Source organism: Rhopalosiphum maidis, chromosome 3, assembly GCF_003676215.2.
Source record: "Rhopalosiphum maidis isolate BTI-1 chromosome 3, ASM367621v3, whole genome shotgun sequence".
Lineage (NCBI taxonomy): Eukaryota > Metazoa > Arthropoda > Insecta > Hemiptera > Aphididae > Rhopalosiphum > Rhopalosiphum maidis.
Window position 1 is genome coordinate 38,702,363 of NC_040879.1, and position 21,168 is coordinate 38,723,530.

General features: G+C 26.5%; 2 protein-coding genes across 2 annotated transcripts; one reads left to right on the top strand and one right to left on the bottom strand.

Moving 5' to 3' along the window:
- Positions 1–2,715: 2,715 nt before the first annotated feature.
- LOC113559140 (bifunctional coenzyme A synthase-like) lies at positions 2,716–5,607 on the top strand. Its single transcript, XM_026964756.1, has 6 exons — positions 2,716–3,562; positions 4,077–4,225; positions 4,287–4,496; positions 4,576–4,830; positions 4,891–5,067; positions 5,321–5,607. Exons 1-6 carry the CDS (start codon positions 3,004–3,006, stop codon positions 5,516–5,518), a joined length of 1,548 nt encoding a protein of 515 aa, XP_026820557.1. The 5' UTR covers positions 2,716–3,003; the 3' UTR covers positions 5,519–5,607.
- A 3,762-nt stretch (positions 5,608–9,369) lies between these two features.
- On the bottom strand, positions 9,370–20,207 carry LOC113559138 (kinesin heavy chain). Its single transcript, XM_026964753.1, has 19 exons — positions 19,682–20,207; positions 15,967–16,054; positions 15,297–15,524; positions 15,083–15,226; positions 14,897–15,021; positions 14,541–14,794; positions 13,707–13,844; positions 13,553–13,650; positions 13,280–13,470; positions 13,014–13,220; positions 12,801–12,947; positions 12,582–12,728; positions 12,343–12,511; positions 11,027–11,145; positions 10,546–10,824; positions 10,275–10,484; positions 10,065–10,200; positions 9,887–9,979; positions 9,370–9,797 (listed from the first exon to the last, which is right to left on the bottom strand). The coding sequence occupies exons 1-19, from the start codon at positions 19,826–19,828 to the stop codon at positions 9,778–9,780; spliced, it is 2,940 nt and encodes a 979-aa protein (XP_026820554.1). The 5' UTR covers positions 19,829–20,207; the 3' UTR covers positions 9,370–9,777.
- Between the last annotated feature and the right edge of the window lie 961 nt (positions 20,208–21,168).

Below are 21,168 nucleotides of genomic sequence, written 5' to 3' on the forward strand. Positions count from 1 at the left end.
TTATTAATTATTACTGTCTGTCTGTAATCAATAGTCTATAACACAACTAAGTACATTATAAATTACGACTATGCATTGTTTTATTATTTATTGCATTTAAGTATACATAACTTTTTATGCTTTGCGTTTGTGTTAGGTAGGTAGGTAATAGGTGCCTATACAGTATACATTAATTATTAGGTCAGACTTGTAGCCAGGGCCAGCGTAAGAAGTATTGGCGCCCTGGGCGAAACCATGTTTTGGCGCCCTTAACACTCCCTCCCTAATTTGAGTAGTAGTAAAATTAGTAGTAAGTTAAATAAAATTAGTATGTAGTTTATATCATAACTTTAAACTTTATTAGATGAACCTAATCATACAATATTGTAATAAGGTTATACATATTATTTTATTAGCGTATATAATTACCGCATTACGTAACGAATCTAGACGTAATCGTCTAGTTAAGTGTATGAATTTATTTATAAATGGATAAATATTACATGAAAATAATTATTACAAAACATCTATATATTTTATTGATACACACAAATGCGGTGGTGTAGGCATTATTTTTACATTAAAACCAGCGGTATCGATGCACTATTATATTCCTACATTATACAAATATGCAGGAGCGGACTGGGTTAATATTTTAGGCCAGGAATTTTTTTTGCCAGGCCAAAAATTAACAGAGGACCAACGATTTGGTCATAAGTATGTAAAAAAAAATAACAATGATAAAAAACTTTTATTATTTGAAAAATATGTTTAACATTTTATGTAGATATATTTCCACGGACATCAACATGAACGCTTCTAAATTCTCATTAGTTAGAGTATTTCGTAATCGATTTTCTACGAATTTTAGTGTTGAAAATGACCTCTCACACGTTACTTGTGTTACCGGTAGTGTTAAAAGATAATTATAAGCCAAAGATAAATTTGTATACGCATTACTATACAAATTGTATTTGACTAATAACTTTAAACTGCAACAAGCACAATTTTTGCATGTTTTACAGGTCATATTTAATCCGATAGTTTCTTCAATTTCTTGGTATTCATTTTCTGAATCAAAATTATATTCGTATTCAACTGATTTTTTTAAGTTATCCCAATTATTACCAAAACTTACTAATTCTTCTCTTAATTATTGATGGAATTCTTCCAAAATTATCATTGACTGTAAATCGGATTAAATTTTTAGAGAGAGCTTTCAAGGCTGTTTTTGATAAACCTTGTTTAAAACTATTGAAGTTGACTGGGCATAGAAGCGATATATTTGTGTATAATGGACTATTGTTCACAAATTTTGAATTCATACTTTTAACTATTCTATCCATCACCTGATTATGAATTTCAACAGTATATAGAAGATCACTTCATAATAATTTTATAATATTATCAATTAATATAATACTTAAAATCACACGAGCTGATAAGGTAATACCTATTTATGCATTATATTTATTATATTTTTATGTTTTTTTCGTATACTATATATTTTTAATTTATAAAATATTATCAGGCCATTTATTTTAATCTATTATTGTAACGGGCCAGTCCACCCCTGCAAATACGAGACAATTGCATCTTTAATTAAAACGACATTAGAATATTTCAAATTGTATATATTGTTAATGCGTATTAAAAGATAAATTAAATAAAAATAATTTTCAGTTTGGCGCAATGGGCAGTCGCCCAGGTCGCCCATAGCTTTCGCCGGCCCAGCTTGTAGCATTTGCATATTTGTTTTTCATAGTCACGAAAATAGCAGTGTACGAAACAAATACCTAGGTTTCATGCTTTCACAAAGCTAGTTTTGAAATTTTATTTTGCATATATATACATAATATTTTGAGTTTTTTTTTTGTTTTTTGGCATATTTCATCCATTTTCTATTTTTGGAAATATTTTAACTTAATTAATAATTTTATCAATTTAGTCATCACTGATGTTTTCATTTTAAATAATACAACTATAACATACATTTAGGTATTTTTAATTTTTGTCGTGTAATATCTATGATTTTTAACTGTCCGTGAGCGCACGTTTTTTGTAGAAGTGTTTGAAGATCACCAATAAGACAATATGATTAATTTATAATTATTTTAATAATAAATAGTATAGAGTATTAATTACGATGTGATGTCGTATTACTGGTTATTAAATACTTGTAAATTTGTAATACGTAGAACAAATTAAATTAATTCAAAATAATAAATTCTATCAAATAAAATACAAAAAATAAAAAAAATAATCGTTTTTATTTTTAAAATGCATATTTTAGATATTTATTTTTATTTTGCATATAACTGCATATTTAGGGTACTCAAAAGTATATTTGGTGATTTTTAATAGCTCTGCCTTATTAATTATTAATATGATAATCTAAATAAAATAATAAATAACGACAATATTGGAGGTAAATCACTACGTATTATAAACGATAAACGATTGAACGCAAGAAAACAACATAATAATTTACAAATATTACTATTTTGAGTGATTTTTAATTTCAATTTCAACCTCATTAATTTTAACCCTGGACTGCTATGTGCCCTAGAGTACTGTAACTGGATAATCTAGATCTGGAATAAGTGGAATGCAATCCGTTGTCCACATTCTATGGTTCTAAAATGTAGTTCAGTGATATATAAATGATAACCTATCAGCGTTTATTATTATAATATAATCAATGCTATCTAGTTATCAGTTATTACATTCGTCAGCTCTCGGCTCTTGAGTGTCGAGCGCGAAATCGGAAAATGGAAATATCATTCAACCAATTACCAAGGTGAAATATTTGTTCTTTATAAGGTGTTCGTAAAAATATATTGCATAACTTTATCGTATAATTGATGTCATTGAAATTTGATTTTTCAATATCACATTTTGATTAATTTTTTTACAATCTAAATTTTTTGGTTGAGTTAAATCACTCATTTTTAAAATCATTAATTGGCGTCCAACGTTCGTGATACCTACCGATAAGCCGTGTTTGTTCTGTATAAATAAATAATGGCCAATACTGGGTTATTGATATGTTCTAATCCGTTTCGTCTGCTTCGCATATTTCCGCAAATACAACGCGATGTACAGAGTACACTTTACGTCCATTTTTTCCCAATTCCAATGCTGGATAAGAAAACTGTACGACATAGATTTATGATGATTGACGCTTATAAAAATCTAAGTCCCATGAACGTGGATGTACGCATCCTTTTATGTGGTTTCAAGGGCACATTTGACTCTCAGATTGCTACTAAACGACCTGTAGATGTGATTTTCTATGACGACCATATTAAGTCTGAACAACTTCATCATGTAATGTCGTCATTAAGTAACAAGTCTCCTAATTGCAAGACAGTATTTGTGCAACCAAATGAAGCTTACAGCTCAATTGATACAAAGGAAACTACCCAATATGATGAAATGGAAAATGAACTGTACGAGAGTGTAGTTTTAGGCGGAACTTTTGATAGACTTCACAAAGGTCATAAAATATTATTAAGTACAGCTGCACTAAAATGCACTAAAAAATTAACTGTGGGCGTTACCGACATTTCCATGTTAAATTGTAAGTTAATATCTTAATAAAATTAAGTAATTTATTACGTTAAACTTACACATATATTATAAATAAATGTTTATTATAAACATAGATCTGTATTATAATTATTACCAATTATTACTTGTAATTTTAATACTGATTAAATCAACATTATACAAATAATTTAAATTATTATTAACTGAAAATAGTATTAATTTAATTTTAAAATTCTTTTTAGTTCAATAAAAATCTATTAAATAAGAATATTTTATATTAAAACTGATTTTTTTTTTTACAATTATTAAAATTTTCATTAATATAGATTATTTATTTTGTTATTTACTGAATTGTTATTATACAACATTATAATTTTTGTAACTACCAACACAATCTTACAACATTTAAATAATTTTTAGAATGTAAATTACAGTTTATATTATAATAACTGTTATTTATTTTGTTTTAAGCTATACATAGTTGATTATTAATTATTACAACACCTAACTAAAGAATTTAGAGCAATTCTATTTAATTTTTTCAGCTAAAAAATTAAAGGAACTTATTGAACCTTGTAATACTCGAATAAGTAATGTTGAAGGATTTTTAAAAGATATTGATCCAACATTAGAATATGAAGTATTGCCTATTTATGATATTTATGGTCCAACAATTCATGATCCTACATTTCAGGTTTTTAAATTAATTTTATAATTGCATTTATTCGTTTAGTATTTTTAATTTTATATTTTAGATGATTATTTTAAGTGAAGAAACCATGAAAGGTGGAGAGTTAATTAATGAGAAAAGAGTTAAAGCCGGTTTACGACCATTAGATATATTACCTGTGCCATTATTAGAGGAAGATAAAACAACGAGTGATTGTTGTGATGAAGAAGAACAAAAAATTAGTTCAAGCAATTATCGAATGAGATTGTTAGGTACACTCTTAAAACCACCACAAGTAAATAATAAATAATAAATAATAATTTGAAGTTTTATGTTATATTGATACTATATATATTCAATATTTTTATGTTTAGCCAAATAATAATATACCCTCATGTCCATATATTATTGGATTAACTGGTGGAATTGCAAGTGGCAAATCGTCTATTGCTAACTATTTAAAAGATCTAGGAGCTTTTGTAATTAATGCTGATACTTTAGCACATAGGCTTTATGATATAAATCAGCCTGCATATCAAGATATCATTGATGTGTTTGGTCCTAGCATACTGACAGCAAATAACGAAGTAGATAGAAAAAAATTAGGTGCCATAGTTTTTAATAACAAGGTAATGGTTGTGTCAGTATTGATTAATAATATTTCATAATTATTGTATGTTATTTTTTAGGATAAACTGGAACAATTAAATACAATAATTTGGCCTTTAATATTGCAAAGAATAAAATCAATAATCGAATCGACCAAAGATCATAATATAGTTGTATTAGAAGCAGCTGTTCTTTTAAGTGCAAATTGGCAATACCATTGTCATGAAATATGGGTTTCAATTATTCCACCAAACGAAGTAAAATATAATACATTAATTAATAATAGTAATGAAAAAAAAATAAAAATATTTGGAGGCAATAAATTAACTGATGACGAGTTTAATTTTATAGCATGTATTTTATTAAATTATCAAATATACTTGATAGATAATCTCAATTAAATAATAAATTATTTTTATTTAAATATACTTAAAAAAAATTGTAATTATGTATGCTGTTTATAGTCTAGATTCTAATTGAAAAAAAAGTTACATAGTTTATATTTTATAGGCTACCAAAAGACTTCAAGAGCGCAATAATTTGAGTGAAAAACAAGCGCTCGACCGAATTAATTCTCAGCCATCAAATTGTGAATATGTTAAAAATGCAAATGTTTTATTTTCAACATTGTGGAGCTATAATTTTACTCATGTTCAAATTAAAAGGGCATGGAATAGTCTTTCGAGTAGAGTTTCTAGTATACACTAATTTTTTTAAGTTCTTAAAATGTTTTATTACATTTGTTAAAAAGGTTTTGGTTTATTATATAAATACAATATGTATACTGTTTAGATTAATTGGTGAAATGTTTTAATTTTGTTGTTTTTTTTTTTTTGTTATCTTTTTTTAATGGTGAATTATTCATAATAAATTGATTATCTAATAATAAAAAAAAAAACCATGAATATTGTTAATTTAAAGAATACTGAAGGTTATAAAATAGGTATATTGAGAAAATATAGGCTGAGAAATAAACATATACATTTTGAAAATAACTAATGATATTATGTCACATTTTAAATTATATAATAAAAACTATTCACAATTTTTCTTAAAGAAATAAAATCTTAATTGCTTGAGCTACCAATATGGTTCATTTATGATAAGACGCATTTTTTAATATAAGCATTTTATTTTGATAATAAGTTTTATAAATATTCTATAATATTTCATCAATATATACATTTATTAATATTTAATAATATAGGTATATATTATTAAATATAATTTACTTCATTAAAATTAAACTTATTGATAGTAAAAAATAACTACTATATGGAACATTATTTAAGAAAGCTTTGTTTTTAAAAAAATATTTAAAATATTCTGTTCTTTATGGTAAAAAAACATCTAAATAGCTTTCAGTATCTTCATAGGTATTTAATTACCTTATTAATACAATATATTATCAATGCTATACTATTTTTCAAATAAAAATACACAAATGCAAGAGATGAAAACTGGTCAAAATTGCGCATGTCCATCTTAAAACTGGCAGTTTCAGTACGCACCGGTTGTGGTAGTGGTAGTTCATGTTCCATTGCTTATAATGATGTTTAATATGATACATTTTCATTTAAAGAATAATATAATAGATTGCTGGTTTCCAACATACCATAAGCTGTTAATTCTTATAAATAATTTAAATTTATATTGGCTAAATATTATTATATAGAAGAAGTTTAAAATTATGGTATTCTTGAGACACATTTTTAGACTATTTTAAATACTTGGTGAGCGATAACTATATGCAGTTAGAAACTGAGAATTAAAAGGTTTTAAAAAGTAAAATTGCCAAATAATTTTTATTTAATATCTGAAATTTAAAAAAAAATATTGCAATTTGTACAGTTGATCATTAATTTCCAATGTATTGGTCGTACAATAATAGTTTTGTAAGAGTAAATATATAGTTACCTAAATTTAATATTGTTCAAAATTATTTAAAGTAAAGATTCCGTTTGTGTCATAACTTTTTATTGACTTTTTATAAGTCATTAAAATTTTATTCAAAATTAGTTTAAAAAACTACCTTTGATTGTAATTTAAAAATACAATTTTATAATAACTCATTAGCTCACAAAAGTTTAAGATAAGTAAAATAATGAAGCGATCTATGTACATTGCTATATTTTTAATAAATAAAACAATTAAAAATGTATTATCAATCATTGGCCATCGCGATAAGTTGACTGATAGATTCACCTTTAATTATAACTGAATGACTTAATTACAATTCACAACTTACAATAATGACATTTTATAATATGGTTGTCCCATACCACAGGTACATGTAATATTTCAAGACTACAGAAACTCAAACCACTGCACTAATATTTACATCATAAAATCCAAATGGGCTTGAAAACTGATAAAATATCGAATGTTAATTTATTCAGTTCTTAAATCCAACACGGCACATTAAATCAAAATTTAAACGTACAATTTTCTATCAACTCGTGTAATTAATTGTAATTAATTAATGTTATGACCGTTTGACAAAGTCAATTGTGTATAGATGGACGGCGCTAGATTTTAAATTATGTTGTAAACTATTTTCGGATAAATACACATTGGTTGTAAAGCACGATCATGAACAGCAGAATACTCTAGCGTTTCGTAGTCACAATGTAGAGAATATCTCAATAGAACTTCATATTAAACTTACGGATTCGGCATTGTACAAAAATGTGTAAACCAATACAACTGATACCATACCATGACATCAGCAACATCGTTACATCTCTGTGCGATTGAAAATCATCGTTTATCTCTCCATTATGTTAGCCTAAAGGTGTATGTCTAATGAAAACTGGAATGCCGCATCCATAGTATGATTAATAACAATACTGAATGTTATAAGCTTATATATATATATATGTCTATCGGACCTTACTCTGTCTCTGTGACCTATGAACTTTTAACTGTTCGTCACGACTCACGGACATAAAACATGCATTAATCCGTAGTTCTGTACGCTCCATCACTATACCGTTTTTAAATGTTTTTCTGAGATAGATAACAATATAACACTCGTGAAGGTGGAGCTTCCTAATGAGATAAGTAATAACTCGTGATCTAAGACCGTGTTTGTGATTAATGATAAGCATGACAACAAAGATTTGTTATTGTGATAAAAAAATATGACCATCGGCCACATTATAATAGACCCATCTAGTTTTACAAATATTAACGGATTGATTGAAATCATTCTTTCAACATTCATATATGTTTAATTTATTGTTAACCATCGAGAAATGAAGTTATTATATTTATATTATAAGTATATATCTAATCATTGTTAAAATAACATAATGAAAGGAACACAGTTACTGTAATGCTGCGAATGAATACTTGTAATTTTACATGTTATACAATTTTGCAAATCTATAGACATACAATATTTCAAGTATCACCTGAATTTGGAATGCGCAGAATTCTAATTTTTTTCATCAATCAAACCAGCTGCAACTGATGTTCTTTAAAGTATACTTTTACAAAGAAATTTAAGTGTTCTTAAACATAAGTAAATCATGGTTTGTCAGCTCTTTAATTAATATCCAAAGAACAATTTCTTTCACAGCACAAAACTAATTTATTATATATTATTGTACTTCATACTAAATGATTTAAGTTTATAAAAGACAATACTTAATATGCATTAGCATAGTGTTATAAATACATTTTTCAAGTCCATAGTTTCTAGATATTAAAAAATATTTTTCAACAAATTATTAGTTAATCTAAACATTTTAGAAAAATAAACAGCACATATTGGCCATCATCTAGTATATTTATGTATGATGTATTACAAATAATTAGTTTCATGGAATGTATTTTCAATATACAAACACGATACAAGATTTCTGAGCAAAGATGGTTATTTATATAGTGTTTAGACTATTACCAATTTTTAATAATCAATATTTTTCAAATGTAATTTTACTTAAATGTTTACTAAGGGAGATATTTTTATGTCGCAGAAAGCTTTGCATTTGTCAATTTAATTTGAAATGGAATTTTGTAAACAAAAAAAGTATTTATATGAATATAAATAATCAATATAAATGCTTTCAAACATTTAAAACGAAATGTAAAATTATTCCAAAGAACGGAGTAAAACAAAAAATGATAGGTGAAATTTAATTTTAAAATTTCTCAATATTACTCATGTCATGACTTTTAACAATTTATAGTACTTATACTTAAATAGGTTATATTTTAAATTTAATACCACTTTCAAAACTGTAAAAAAACAATTATTTTATACTTTTATGATCATATTTCAAACATAAACCAATTTAATATTAAAAATGTTTGATTTTTAGTAAAACCTGTGTAAAAAAAATATTTTGTTTGGATTTCCATACTAACTATAACCTATGTTTAATGTTGGTTAATAAACAAAATTTGAAAAAAAAATAGGAAAATATGTTTAATAAATAAATATAAGACATAATCGCATAAACAGCCGTCTAAAAAAAATACATGCCATTTGCATAAAATAAATAATATTAGACGTTAAATAATTAATTAATTAAAAAAAAAAATAAACAATATTTATCATTTTCCACTAAACTTTATGTATAAATAAAATAAGCCAAGTATAATTTGGTAGTGGAGAGTAAAATGAATTTAAAATAAAGTTATTTAAATTTTTATAAGTACAGACATGTGAAAGCGAATGATAAACAGCACCATTAAACATTTCAAAAGCTAGTCTATCCAGCTTTTTAAAGGTATGTGCAAGGAGAAGGAAAATGACTGCTGCATAGTTGATACACACTCGCATATATATAAATATGTAAGTAAGTATATATTAATATAATAGAAAGTGCGATAATAGGTTTCTAAAATTATATAGTAAAAATTATTTCTGTAAATAATATAAATTAAATTTGTATCAAATACTTCCACCACTTGCAGTTTGGCAAGAGCATAAATGTAAATTATTATAAAAAAGCTCTTTAACTACTTTCAGCAATCTCTGAAAATTAAATAACAAATTAATATTAATTTACTGTGATAATAAATCATAAGAATACATAGTTAATAATAATTAATAAAATTACACACCAGGTATAGCAGCAGCTTTACGTTTTTTTAATTCATCTTCACTAATACGGTTAATTGCAATAATATTATGTTGTCCTGCTCTGATTGGCTTGGCTAAAATTTTAAAAAATTACATTAAATAAATAAAAAAAACAATTTTAATTCAGTATACATAATATTATAATGTGGATAAAATTACCTATTTGAGGACTAGGTCCTCTGCGAGCTAAATTCTTTTGTCTCACTGCATCTTTAATACGATCTACTTCGTATTGATACCTTTTCCTATCCCTCATAGCTCCTTCTTTAGCGTCTTTTAATGCTGATTCAAGTGCCTAAGAAAAAATAATAATGATGAGTATGATTAAATGTAATGTTCAATTATTTTAAAGTTATAAAATGAGCTAACCTTAACACGATCCATTGTAGCACGTAATCTCTTTTCCAATTTGGGTAATTCACAGCGAAGATCTGCATTATCTCTGACCAGTTGTTTGTGGACTTTGGTAAGTTGATCTAAATTGTTCTCCAGGAAACTAATTTTTTGTCTTTGGGCTAATGTTCCACCACTACTGGCTTCATCTGTATCTTCAGCTGTAGCTGATTTTTTCATGCGAGACTAACATATAAATATGGTTTAATCATACATCTATATAAATAATGTAATTTATTTAACATACTTGTAAGTCTTGTACAAATATTTTACGTAAATTATGTAATGTTTGTAGTTCTTTGGTAACAGTATCTTCTAAGCCTTTGAGATCTTTACGTGCTTGTTCACGACGCTCATTGGCTAAGACATATTCTTGAAGGCGTTGACTTTTATCTTGATCTTCTTGCAATAATTTATTGTAATCTGTTTGCAGTTGTTGTTGTGCTAAAGAATATTTTTGAACTTGATCTTTAAGTTCTGCAATCAATGTTTGTTTTTCACTAATCTCATCTCTTAAATCAGCAACCTAATAAAAAAAAAAAAAATTATTAAAAATAAAACTAAACTTCAAATTAATCTCTAACAATTTATAATTATGTCTTGATTTTTGTTGAAAATTCAAATTATTATAATTACAAATAATTAGATCAGATGAAAAATTAATGTATGTATGTAAAAATAATAAATGTTTTTCAAAATTGCCAAGATAACTTAATGCAAATTCTTACTTGTTTATGATGGACATCTCGTAATTGATCCATTTGTGTTTCTAGAGCAGCCCTCATACTAGTAGCTTTTTCTTTTTCTTCTGCTTTTTCTTTTGATGATGATACAATGTGAACTTGTTCTAAAATTAGAAATATAATTTTTTATCTCAATTGTTCATGTTGTTATATATATATAACAAAAAAAAATTGAAATAGATAGGTATATTTCAAAAAATATTTTTTTTACACTTTACATATAGACTATTCATATAGTTAAAAAGATTGTAAAATTATCATTGCATGCTATATATTATACTATGTAATGGTAATATTACTGATAAACAATAACAATACCAGAAACTTATTTTGACAATAACTATGTCAGAGCTTATCACAGTTAACATTACTAAGGTCAACAGGTATCAGTAAACAGAGAAAATTATTTAATTAATGACTAATAAGATTAGATTAAGACTCATTTTAAGCTTATAATTAATTTAACTACTATAAATTCATAACATAAAAAAATCAATGAACATCTGATGAGACTTATATAAAGATAGCTATTAGAGCAGTGATTCTCCACCGGTGGGTCGCCTGGTAAGTCCAAATGTGTCGTGGGAAGTACTAATATTAAATGCACAAACCTTGTTGACACTATATTTACAAAAACTAATAGGTATTATTCTTATTTTTTTTCTATTGTATGTCACAAATTATGAAAATTTTTAATAATGTGTCACCATAACATAAAGGTTGAGAACACTGTAATAGAGAATGATCTCAAGATACATATCATGGAAACTATCATTTAAATTAAATGCCTCAAATATCTAGTCTATAACCTAGCAATAGCCGGGCTCACGAAAAGTAAGTGCTGACTCCAGCGTTCCCAGAAGTAATTTTTAATTAAGTGTTAATTAGAGGTAATCAAACGCAATATAGGGTATCAGCGCAGCGTGGCGCACCATAATCATACAACAATACTACCACAAAACTGATTGCCCATGGTTACGAAAATATTTGAACTTTGCCCATTGGCTACCAGTGTTCACTTTTTGTGAGCCCAACAATAAATATCTTAAGAAAAGTACTGAATAACCATTAATGAAAATAATATGTACTAAAACTGTATAGAATATATGTATATTAATATGTTATATTTACGAAGAACATGTTAACAAGTAAGTTAATCATCAGAAATTTTGATAAAATGTCTTATTGTCATAAAACAAAAATATCAGATATTAATTTAATCTAATAAATAATACATTGTGGTGTATTTAACTATTTTCTTAAATAATAATGTATTTGAAAATAAATACAAATTGTCATACCTGCTGCTTTCATTTTTGCAAACTCTTCTCTTAATGCATCAATGTTCTCTTCTAATGTACGTTTCTTATTTTCTGCTTCTCTTAAGGATTCTTGCATAGATTTAAGGCGAGCTTCATTTTGAGAGATTTTCAAACGACTTTCGGCAAGTTCTTTTTCATAGTCACTGACCTAAATTTAATGGAACAAAATATATGCTTTAATTCTAATAAAACTAATTGTTAAGTTAACTAAAAATTACTTTTTTATTCATATCAGTTTGACTTAATTCGAAGAAATTGCATCGTTGAACCAAGTTTTTTACTTCAGATTTCATTTTACTAATATAAAGTCTAGCGACAGTGAACTCTTCATCCAGCTTGCTATTTCCATCACTAATAGCTTGTTGCTTTAATAAATAAATAAAAATTATTTTTAAAACTTTGCTTTATACAAATAACAATAATTAAAAATTACTAACATTGAGTTCAGCTTCACTTCCTATTGCTGCTCCAATTTCAGCAATATCTTTGAGAAGATTTGATAACATGTCTGTTGTACGTTTCTTTTGATGTACAAACATATCTTTTAACTGTTGTAATTCGGAGGACGTTGAATTCAAAGATGACTAAAAATCAAAATAATATAAGTACATTTCCTATACTATAGGTAACACAATGTTTTGTTTGTATACTTCTTTTATGGATAGTTCTTCCATAAGAGTCTCATTTTCTTTATTTTTCACATCAACTTCTTGACTTTTTTGATCATAATTAACAGCAAGTTCTTCAAGGGCTTGTAGAACTTCTTTCACTTCTTCTTTTGCACTTTCATTTTCTTGAGTAATTCTATGCATTTCTTGTTGTAACTGCTCATAGTCTCTTTGAGTTGATGTAAGAAGCTATTTAATACAAACAAAAATTATTATTTTTCCTTAGTTAAATTGACTTAAATGATTACTTCTTCCTGTTCCATTATTTGTTCTTTTAATTTTTCTATATCTTGACTTTGTTGATTTATTTCTTCATCTTTATCATCCAATTGCTGATATAAGGCTTCACGTTCTTCTTCAAGTTTTTGTCTTTCCTCTGTTGACATTGATTCTGTCATTACGCCTCCAGGTATTGCAGGCACTGGACCAACCACTAATTCTATAGAAAAAATTAAATTAATTGAAATTATTTTTAACTTGAATTCAACTATGAAAACTAATATTTGTCTTTGTATTAATACCTTTTTTAATATCAACTTGGACATTTGGTGTAGATGCTTCCATTGGTTCTTGTAAGTTAACTTGTTCGTCTTCTTTTACAGTTTCTCCACACCTCCAACTATGTAATTTGAATTAGTTTTATTATTTAAATGAGCATACTACAAATTGTTTTACCGATTAAGTTCAGATTGAAGTTTATCACACTTGGCTTTGTAACGTGTACATTTTTCTTTTTCTTTTTCATAACGTCTCTTCCATTCTTCTGCTGTTAATTCTTCATTGACAGTAATAACATTCTTAATTGTTTTTGCTCTTAAAAGTAAATAAAATAAATAATTATATTTTATATACATTACCCATATCATGTTTATCCATGTTAAACTGACAACTAGTGGACATTTAACTATTACTAAACCACTTATTCTCAACTCTATTAGAGATCACCAACTAATTTTTTAGAGCCAATATGTATTATAAAATATTTTTGTATGTATATATAAAATATATACTGAGAAGTTGCTAAAAATTACAATATTTATTTGGGAGGTCGCCATAGTAAAAAAAGCTAAAAACTACTATACACATAAATAATAGTACAAATTAGTATGAAACACAATATTGAATACTGTAAGAATATTAACAATATTATGTTTATTATTACAGAATAAATGTTAATATTTTAAATATTTTTAAGTATAATACAATATGTAACCTAATGTTCGTTTCTCCTAATTGTTAATTGACTATGCCTTTATTAAATTTAATAATTATATAAAAAATAAAATTAATGTTTCATTTATATTTTTTTATTATTATTATTATTACCAAATACAAAAAATACACTGTAATTTAATTTAGTCTTTTAAATTTTCAAGTAAAAATATATAACCATATTTAGTCATGTTAAATTGGTTATCACTAATTATTTAGCAATAGACTAGTTCATTAAGATATTACTTTATTTTATTCGGATGAGTTGGAAGAGGAATATATATAAGTTTCACTCACCTTCTACCAAAATCTAAAGTTGATTTTGTTTCTGACTCATTGAAAGAAGCAGGAGAACAGCAAATGATAATTGTAGTACGAGCGTTTCCACCCAATGATTCTTGTAATATACGTGTTAGTTTTGAATCTCGATATGGTATGTGTGTTTTTTTATCTTCGGCCAATGCAGATATTACATTTCCCAAAGCTGATAATGATTTGTTAATATTTTTTGCTTCATCTAATACTGTACCTTCTGCACCGGTTTTGCTTACCTAAAAATAATATTTGTATAGGTATACAAAAGTGAATAACCAAATTTTACAAGAATTTTTTTTTAACTTTAAGTTGAATTATTAAACATATAATTTATTTACTTTTTCACTACCGGCCAAATCTACAAGATAAAGTTTTCCCGATAATTTTTTTTCATTTTCCAAATTTTCTTGCTTTACGTTTATCAAAAACACACTATGACTTCTTGAACTGTGCTCATTCATGTCTAAAATTCAAATAAAAATATAAAATCCAATCTAATTAATATTTTATTATTATAAATTTACTTGTCACAGCTATATGTCTGTTGGCTTTGCCTTCTTCAATTACAGCAAATACTTCTTCTGGACTAGAAACAAATCGTTCAGTAGCACCTTTTACGAAGGGAACTCTATTTTTATCTTCATGAACACTTAAGTTTACTTTTGATACTAAAAACAGCCAATATTGAACAAATTATTTAAACTATATTAATAACTATGAACAAAAATATAAACATACCATCTAATAAATCACGAATCTTGTCCATATAAATTTCAAAATAAGACACCTTTATATGAAATTCCAAATTTTCTTCCATTGCATAAATATGGTTAAATATATCATTGACAATCCGAGGAATAATACCTTGTTTGGATGGATCGCCAATGACCCCCTCCATAGTATGTGTTTTACCAGAAGAGGTTTGACCATATGCAAAAATCGTTCCATTGTAACCAGCAAGCACATCTAATTAAAATTAATTAATTAAAATTTTCAAGATACATAAATATACGTGTAAAAAACAATTAAGTGTTAGTATTATTAGGTAAATTGTTCAATTATGCATAACTACTGTGTTCTTAATTTTCTAAATAATAAGTTTATAACAATATAGTTTCAAGAAGGAAGCAATATATGTTTTTATATTCTATTAGTTTAATGACATACTACAGTAAATTCCCGTTACAACAAAAGTCCTATAGAAGTCCCCTGCCGAAAAGCAGGGCTTATAAAGAGCTTATTCGAATTTTCATTAAAACAAAATTTCTGTTATAACGAAAAAAAATTTGGTCCCCCTGGAGTTTGTTGTAACGAGATTTTACTGTATATAAATTGAATTTCTAACTCACGGTAAGAAAACGAGTTTAAATATAAAACACTACACTATTGTAAAAATTAAATATTTTACCTGATACAATTGACTTTGCAGCATCACCATAAACTTTATCTTGACTGGCATTTGGCTTGAAAACTTTATCAAATAAATAAACTTTTCCCTAAACAAAAGTAAATGTAACAATAATTTTTCAAATATTAGAATTGTCAATTAGCAGTTACACATTATAAATGACAAAATTATAAGACGAAAGCAACTTTGCATATTTTTTTTTGAGCCAAATGTACAGATAAAGGTAAAATTAAAATCAAAAAATAAATATGAATAGAATGATTTTTTTTTGAAATCTTTGGACTTAAAGTAGTTAATTTATCTATCTAACTATTAGGAAATTATAAAAATGTAAAGGTACACTTATTATGAATTTTATTTTGTATCAAAAACTAATAAATTTGAAATACATTTTACAAAAGATATGATAATTTCTTTATTTATTTAAATTACAAATTTACCAATGTTTATTTCACAATACTAAACATTACTACTCTCTTCAAAAAATGAATAATTTTTATGTTTTAAAAAAATATTGAATACTTCATATTATTACCCTAAAAATTATTTTTATTTATGTATCTAAATTCTGAATTTAATGTCAACTGTGAAAAAAATTCTTTAAATACTATTGATGATTTACTTTTTTATTTTAGAAAAAATCAATTTAATTAGTTTTCTTTTTAATTATAAAATATGTAAAACTCAAACTTGAGTTCGAAGAAGACTATTTAAATTATAATGGATGTTAGTTAAATAAAATAATAAATAAATAAATATGTATAGTGAAATAAAATAAATATTTGTCATCACTCATTATTATATGGTAAGGTATGAAATACTTATAAATAAACTAAAATGTAGATACTTGAGTAAATAAAAAACTGTTTCAAAAAAGGATTCTTAGGGCTTCTATTAGTATATCAAAAACATGAACCTGTAGTTGTATAAGAAATTAATTTATTATAATTAGGAAATTTTAGACAAAAAATTGTTATATGTTTGCTTTCAATTTATTGTTAAAACTTTAAACTAATTCCTTCTTTTAACGATTAAAAGATTAAATATGATTATATTTATTTAAATATAACCAAAAACGCATAATAATTAAAAAAGTATGAAGATTTAGGAATGATCAAACTTGAATTTTCATACTCATAATTAATTTTTTCTCAACCATTTTAACTAAAACTCAAATACTACTTAAACTTTTAAAAATGGAAGAGTAATAAAACAATGCTTTTTAATTACTATTTTTTTTTAATTTTTCTATAGTCATACTCAAACTTGATTATTCTATAATTCATTAAGTCTAGTGTTCAAAAACCCATTCATTTATTAATTTAATTTAATTTAACCTTAATTTAAATTAAAAAATATTAAATATATTTATTATTACCTTTAAATACAAAATAGACATATCAAATATTATTTAAAGATATTTTATTTTTAAATTTAAAAACTAGATACTGTACCTATCTAAAATGCAAAATAGATTTTTTTTTTTTTAACATATATAATAGGTACTTCAATACTATTTACTTGGATTAAAAGAAAGAATAATCACTAGAATTAAATCCTCCTATCTTCTTAATCAAGGCTTACCTTTACTTAATCTACTCACACATAGGTATACCATTATTTGCGTTCAATGATAATGGTTTTTTTTTTTGTTACAAACTCAAAAATAATTGATAAAAACTGAATTTACAAAAAAAGAAATAGTTCAGCAAATCTTGTGTTACAATTAATTTTGTATTCCCACCAATTAATTCAGTTGAAAATTTTTTTTTTTTGTTTAATTTCTAAACAAAAATATATCTTCATTCGAGTCTAGTATATTTATAAAAAAAAAAATGAAAAATTTACTTATTATATTTATATTAGATTTCTCTAAGGTTGCTCATCCCAAAATTCAAATCTACGAATAATGAAAAAACGTTCATTAGTAAGAAATAATAAGTAAAGTAACTGAAATAGATAACAGGAATTTTGGGACAAGTCCAATAAATGTTTTCAAAATATTTTACAAATTCCTTAAAAAAAGAGATTAAGCTAAATTATTTAATTATTTACATAGAAATATACTCAATTATTAATTTATTACAAATTAAATAACATTTTAGAAAATATGGTTTTTAATTTTATTTTTTGGTTTATAATGAACATACTAGTATTATAGAAATCGGTTAGGTAATTAATAGCCAACTAAAATTATGGTTTTTCATTTTTTAACACTATAAATGAGATAAAAAACAACCAAGACTTAATTTCAGGTTAACACTAAGTTGAGTGCTAAATTTACAAAAATATAATATTGGAAAATAAATATTAATTAAGTATTAAAAAATTCTTTGAAAGTATTTTTTAAGATAAAAGAATCACTCTATACAAGAAATATAAATTTATTATCTTTAAATTAGTAGTTACAAAAATATATAAATATAAATACATACACATTATGTAGTTATAATTGTAATTAAATAAAACAATATAGTTACCTACATATTACAAAAAAAATTGTTTTATTTTAAACATTTAATGTTCACAACTACAATTAAATAACAGTAGTTAATAAATAGTAGTTGATAAAAAGATGAGATGAATTTTTAGATCAAAAATTAATTATTAATTATTTTCTTACCTATTGAGATTATTGGAATTGTTACATAATATATATTATATTATTATTAAAAAGATATACCTAGCCAGCACTTTTTTACTCTTAATTTACATGAAATAAAAATCAGAAATTGTTCACATTTAAAATAAACAATCCTTTAAGTATTCTGAATTATATTGGTTACCTACCTAATAATTAATAGATTTATTATGCTATAAATTTCTACTGTTTTCTTTACTTAAGCTTTACATTTTATTTACAGTTTTGTCTATATACTATAAAATTATAAATATTTTAGCACAAATAAAATAAACAAACATTAAAAAAAATATGGTATATCATACTGATTTTATATTTTTATTCTACCTATCCTACCTATATATATTTTAGTATTGATAGTTAGTTAAATTAACCTATTTTAAATTGGTTAAATGCTACAATTAAATGTAAACTCGGTTCAATAGGTATTTAAGAAAAAGTTGTAATCATTTTTTATGTATGTGACTTTAATGCTATTACAGTAAATCCACTAACTAAAATGAGTGTAGTTTCATGAATAAAACTAAGTTTATCTAGAGGTAAATGTATGTTATAAATTTGAAAAAAAAAATGAAAGGTTAGAAACAATAATCATGTTTATAAAATTATTGTTAATTGTTCTTGTGCTTTATCTATTACTTAAATTTTAATTGATTGCTGGACTGAAATACTCTGATTGAACTTACCAGAAAATGGACAACCAATAATACCTACCTATAATGTAGGTGTTAGCATAGATGTTCACAAGGGGGGTGTAGGGTATGCAACTGCACCCCCAGTGAGTTCAGTTTAGTTTAGTGTTTAGGCACTGAGTTAAATATTTCATGTATTAAAAAAATGTTAAATCTGTTTTTTAGTAATGTGAACCCCTAGCAAAAATGTTCTGCCTATGGTACCAAGAAGTATTGGGCAATGAGCACAAGGTAATTCCTCTAAAAGATTTATAAGTAAACATATATTTCTAATACCATCAGATTCAAAACCGACGAATCGGTTGACAAAACATTAAAACTAGGATGTTATCAACAAAAGTCGGTATGCAAATTATTACAGGTTCGTGTATGGTGTACTTACGCCGATCGTGATGCAGTTCTCGTCGGGTCCAGTGGGAAACTTAACGATAAACCTGGACCCAGCTTTTTCCTCGGAATCGTTTAGCGGACGGAAACGACAGACAACTTTGATGCTGTCTTCGGCGGCGATCTCTCTCTCGGCTGCCATTGTATCGGATCGTTAACTCGAAAAACGATTACAGAGAAACAACACGTATCACACTCGTTACCCGCGGTTTGCCGGGACAAAGTGCAGGCTATACTATGGACGATCAACGGTTCGTGAGTAGGTGGCGGCCACCCACACCCTTGGCGATGAGCTTACGCGACGAATTTTTTTTCTTAATCTTTATTATTGTCTGACGACACACATCACTACCACTGCAGGCGAGACTACGCTATTATTATATGACATCTGTCTATCACTATGTACTATGACAATATCACTTATGCCAGACGATCGAGTAACGCACGCACCGCAACCGTGTCCGTGTGTGGACGAAATACACCATACACGTACAGGCGCGAGTGTCGGCAGCGGCCGTCGGAGAGCGCACGGATGGGTGGACGGGTGTGGAGGGCGATGAACGCTCTGCGATAAGCCGATAACAAGAACGGGGAAAAGCGTAGAAAATTTTCGGCGTCGGCGAGGGGGGAGTGGTGGGGCGAGCGGGGCAACGGACGGTCGCGGTCCGGTTAAAAAACAATATCAAATTATCAAATAAAGCTATCGGATAAAGTGTTTGCGGTAATGTCCGAGCGCCAGGCGGTTACGGATCAGCCACAATGTCTATACGGGCAAATAGGTGATATTCCGTGAAACGCTTTTTAGTTTTTTACCTTTTTAATTTTTTTTTTTATCTAATAGCCCAGTCTTGGTAGTTGACATCACAAAGCAATCGCCGATACGGTTACCGGACCGGAACGATATGCTCGGTATGCTCGGTATATACGCTCGCGGGGGTATGGAGGTAACCGTGTGTTTCAGCTGCAGCAGCTGCCAGCTGTAGTCGGTTGTCCGTTAGTCGAAAACTCGGAAACGGCGTCATTCGACCAGTCTAAAGGCGCTCGAGTTAGACCACACGGACTACGCGATCTCAAAGTTACGACTGACGTGTATCCATATCAAAGTATTATGCCGCGGGCAAAGTCGACTAGCGAGCGTTATGGTACTTTCCGGTTTTTGACGGGGAAAATTATGCGTTTCCCGGACGATAGGTACTATGTATAGGATTTCCCATTCTAGCTTGGGCAATGATTTCTTCGTTATTCTGTATAATTAAATTATTTTAATTTTGAAAAAATATTATTTTGTACTTCTCATTTAGGTATTTATTTAGACTATTATTATTGACATTTTACATTTAGTTTTTTCTTATTTTGCCAAACATTAACTTTTTTTATTTAATTATCTTTTAGTACAGTTATATATTTATATGTTATATCTATCATAGTTCCCTATCCTCCTAAATGTGAATATTTCTTTGCTGCTTCTCTAGATTGTTAGAT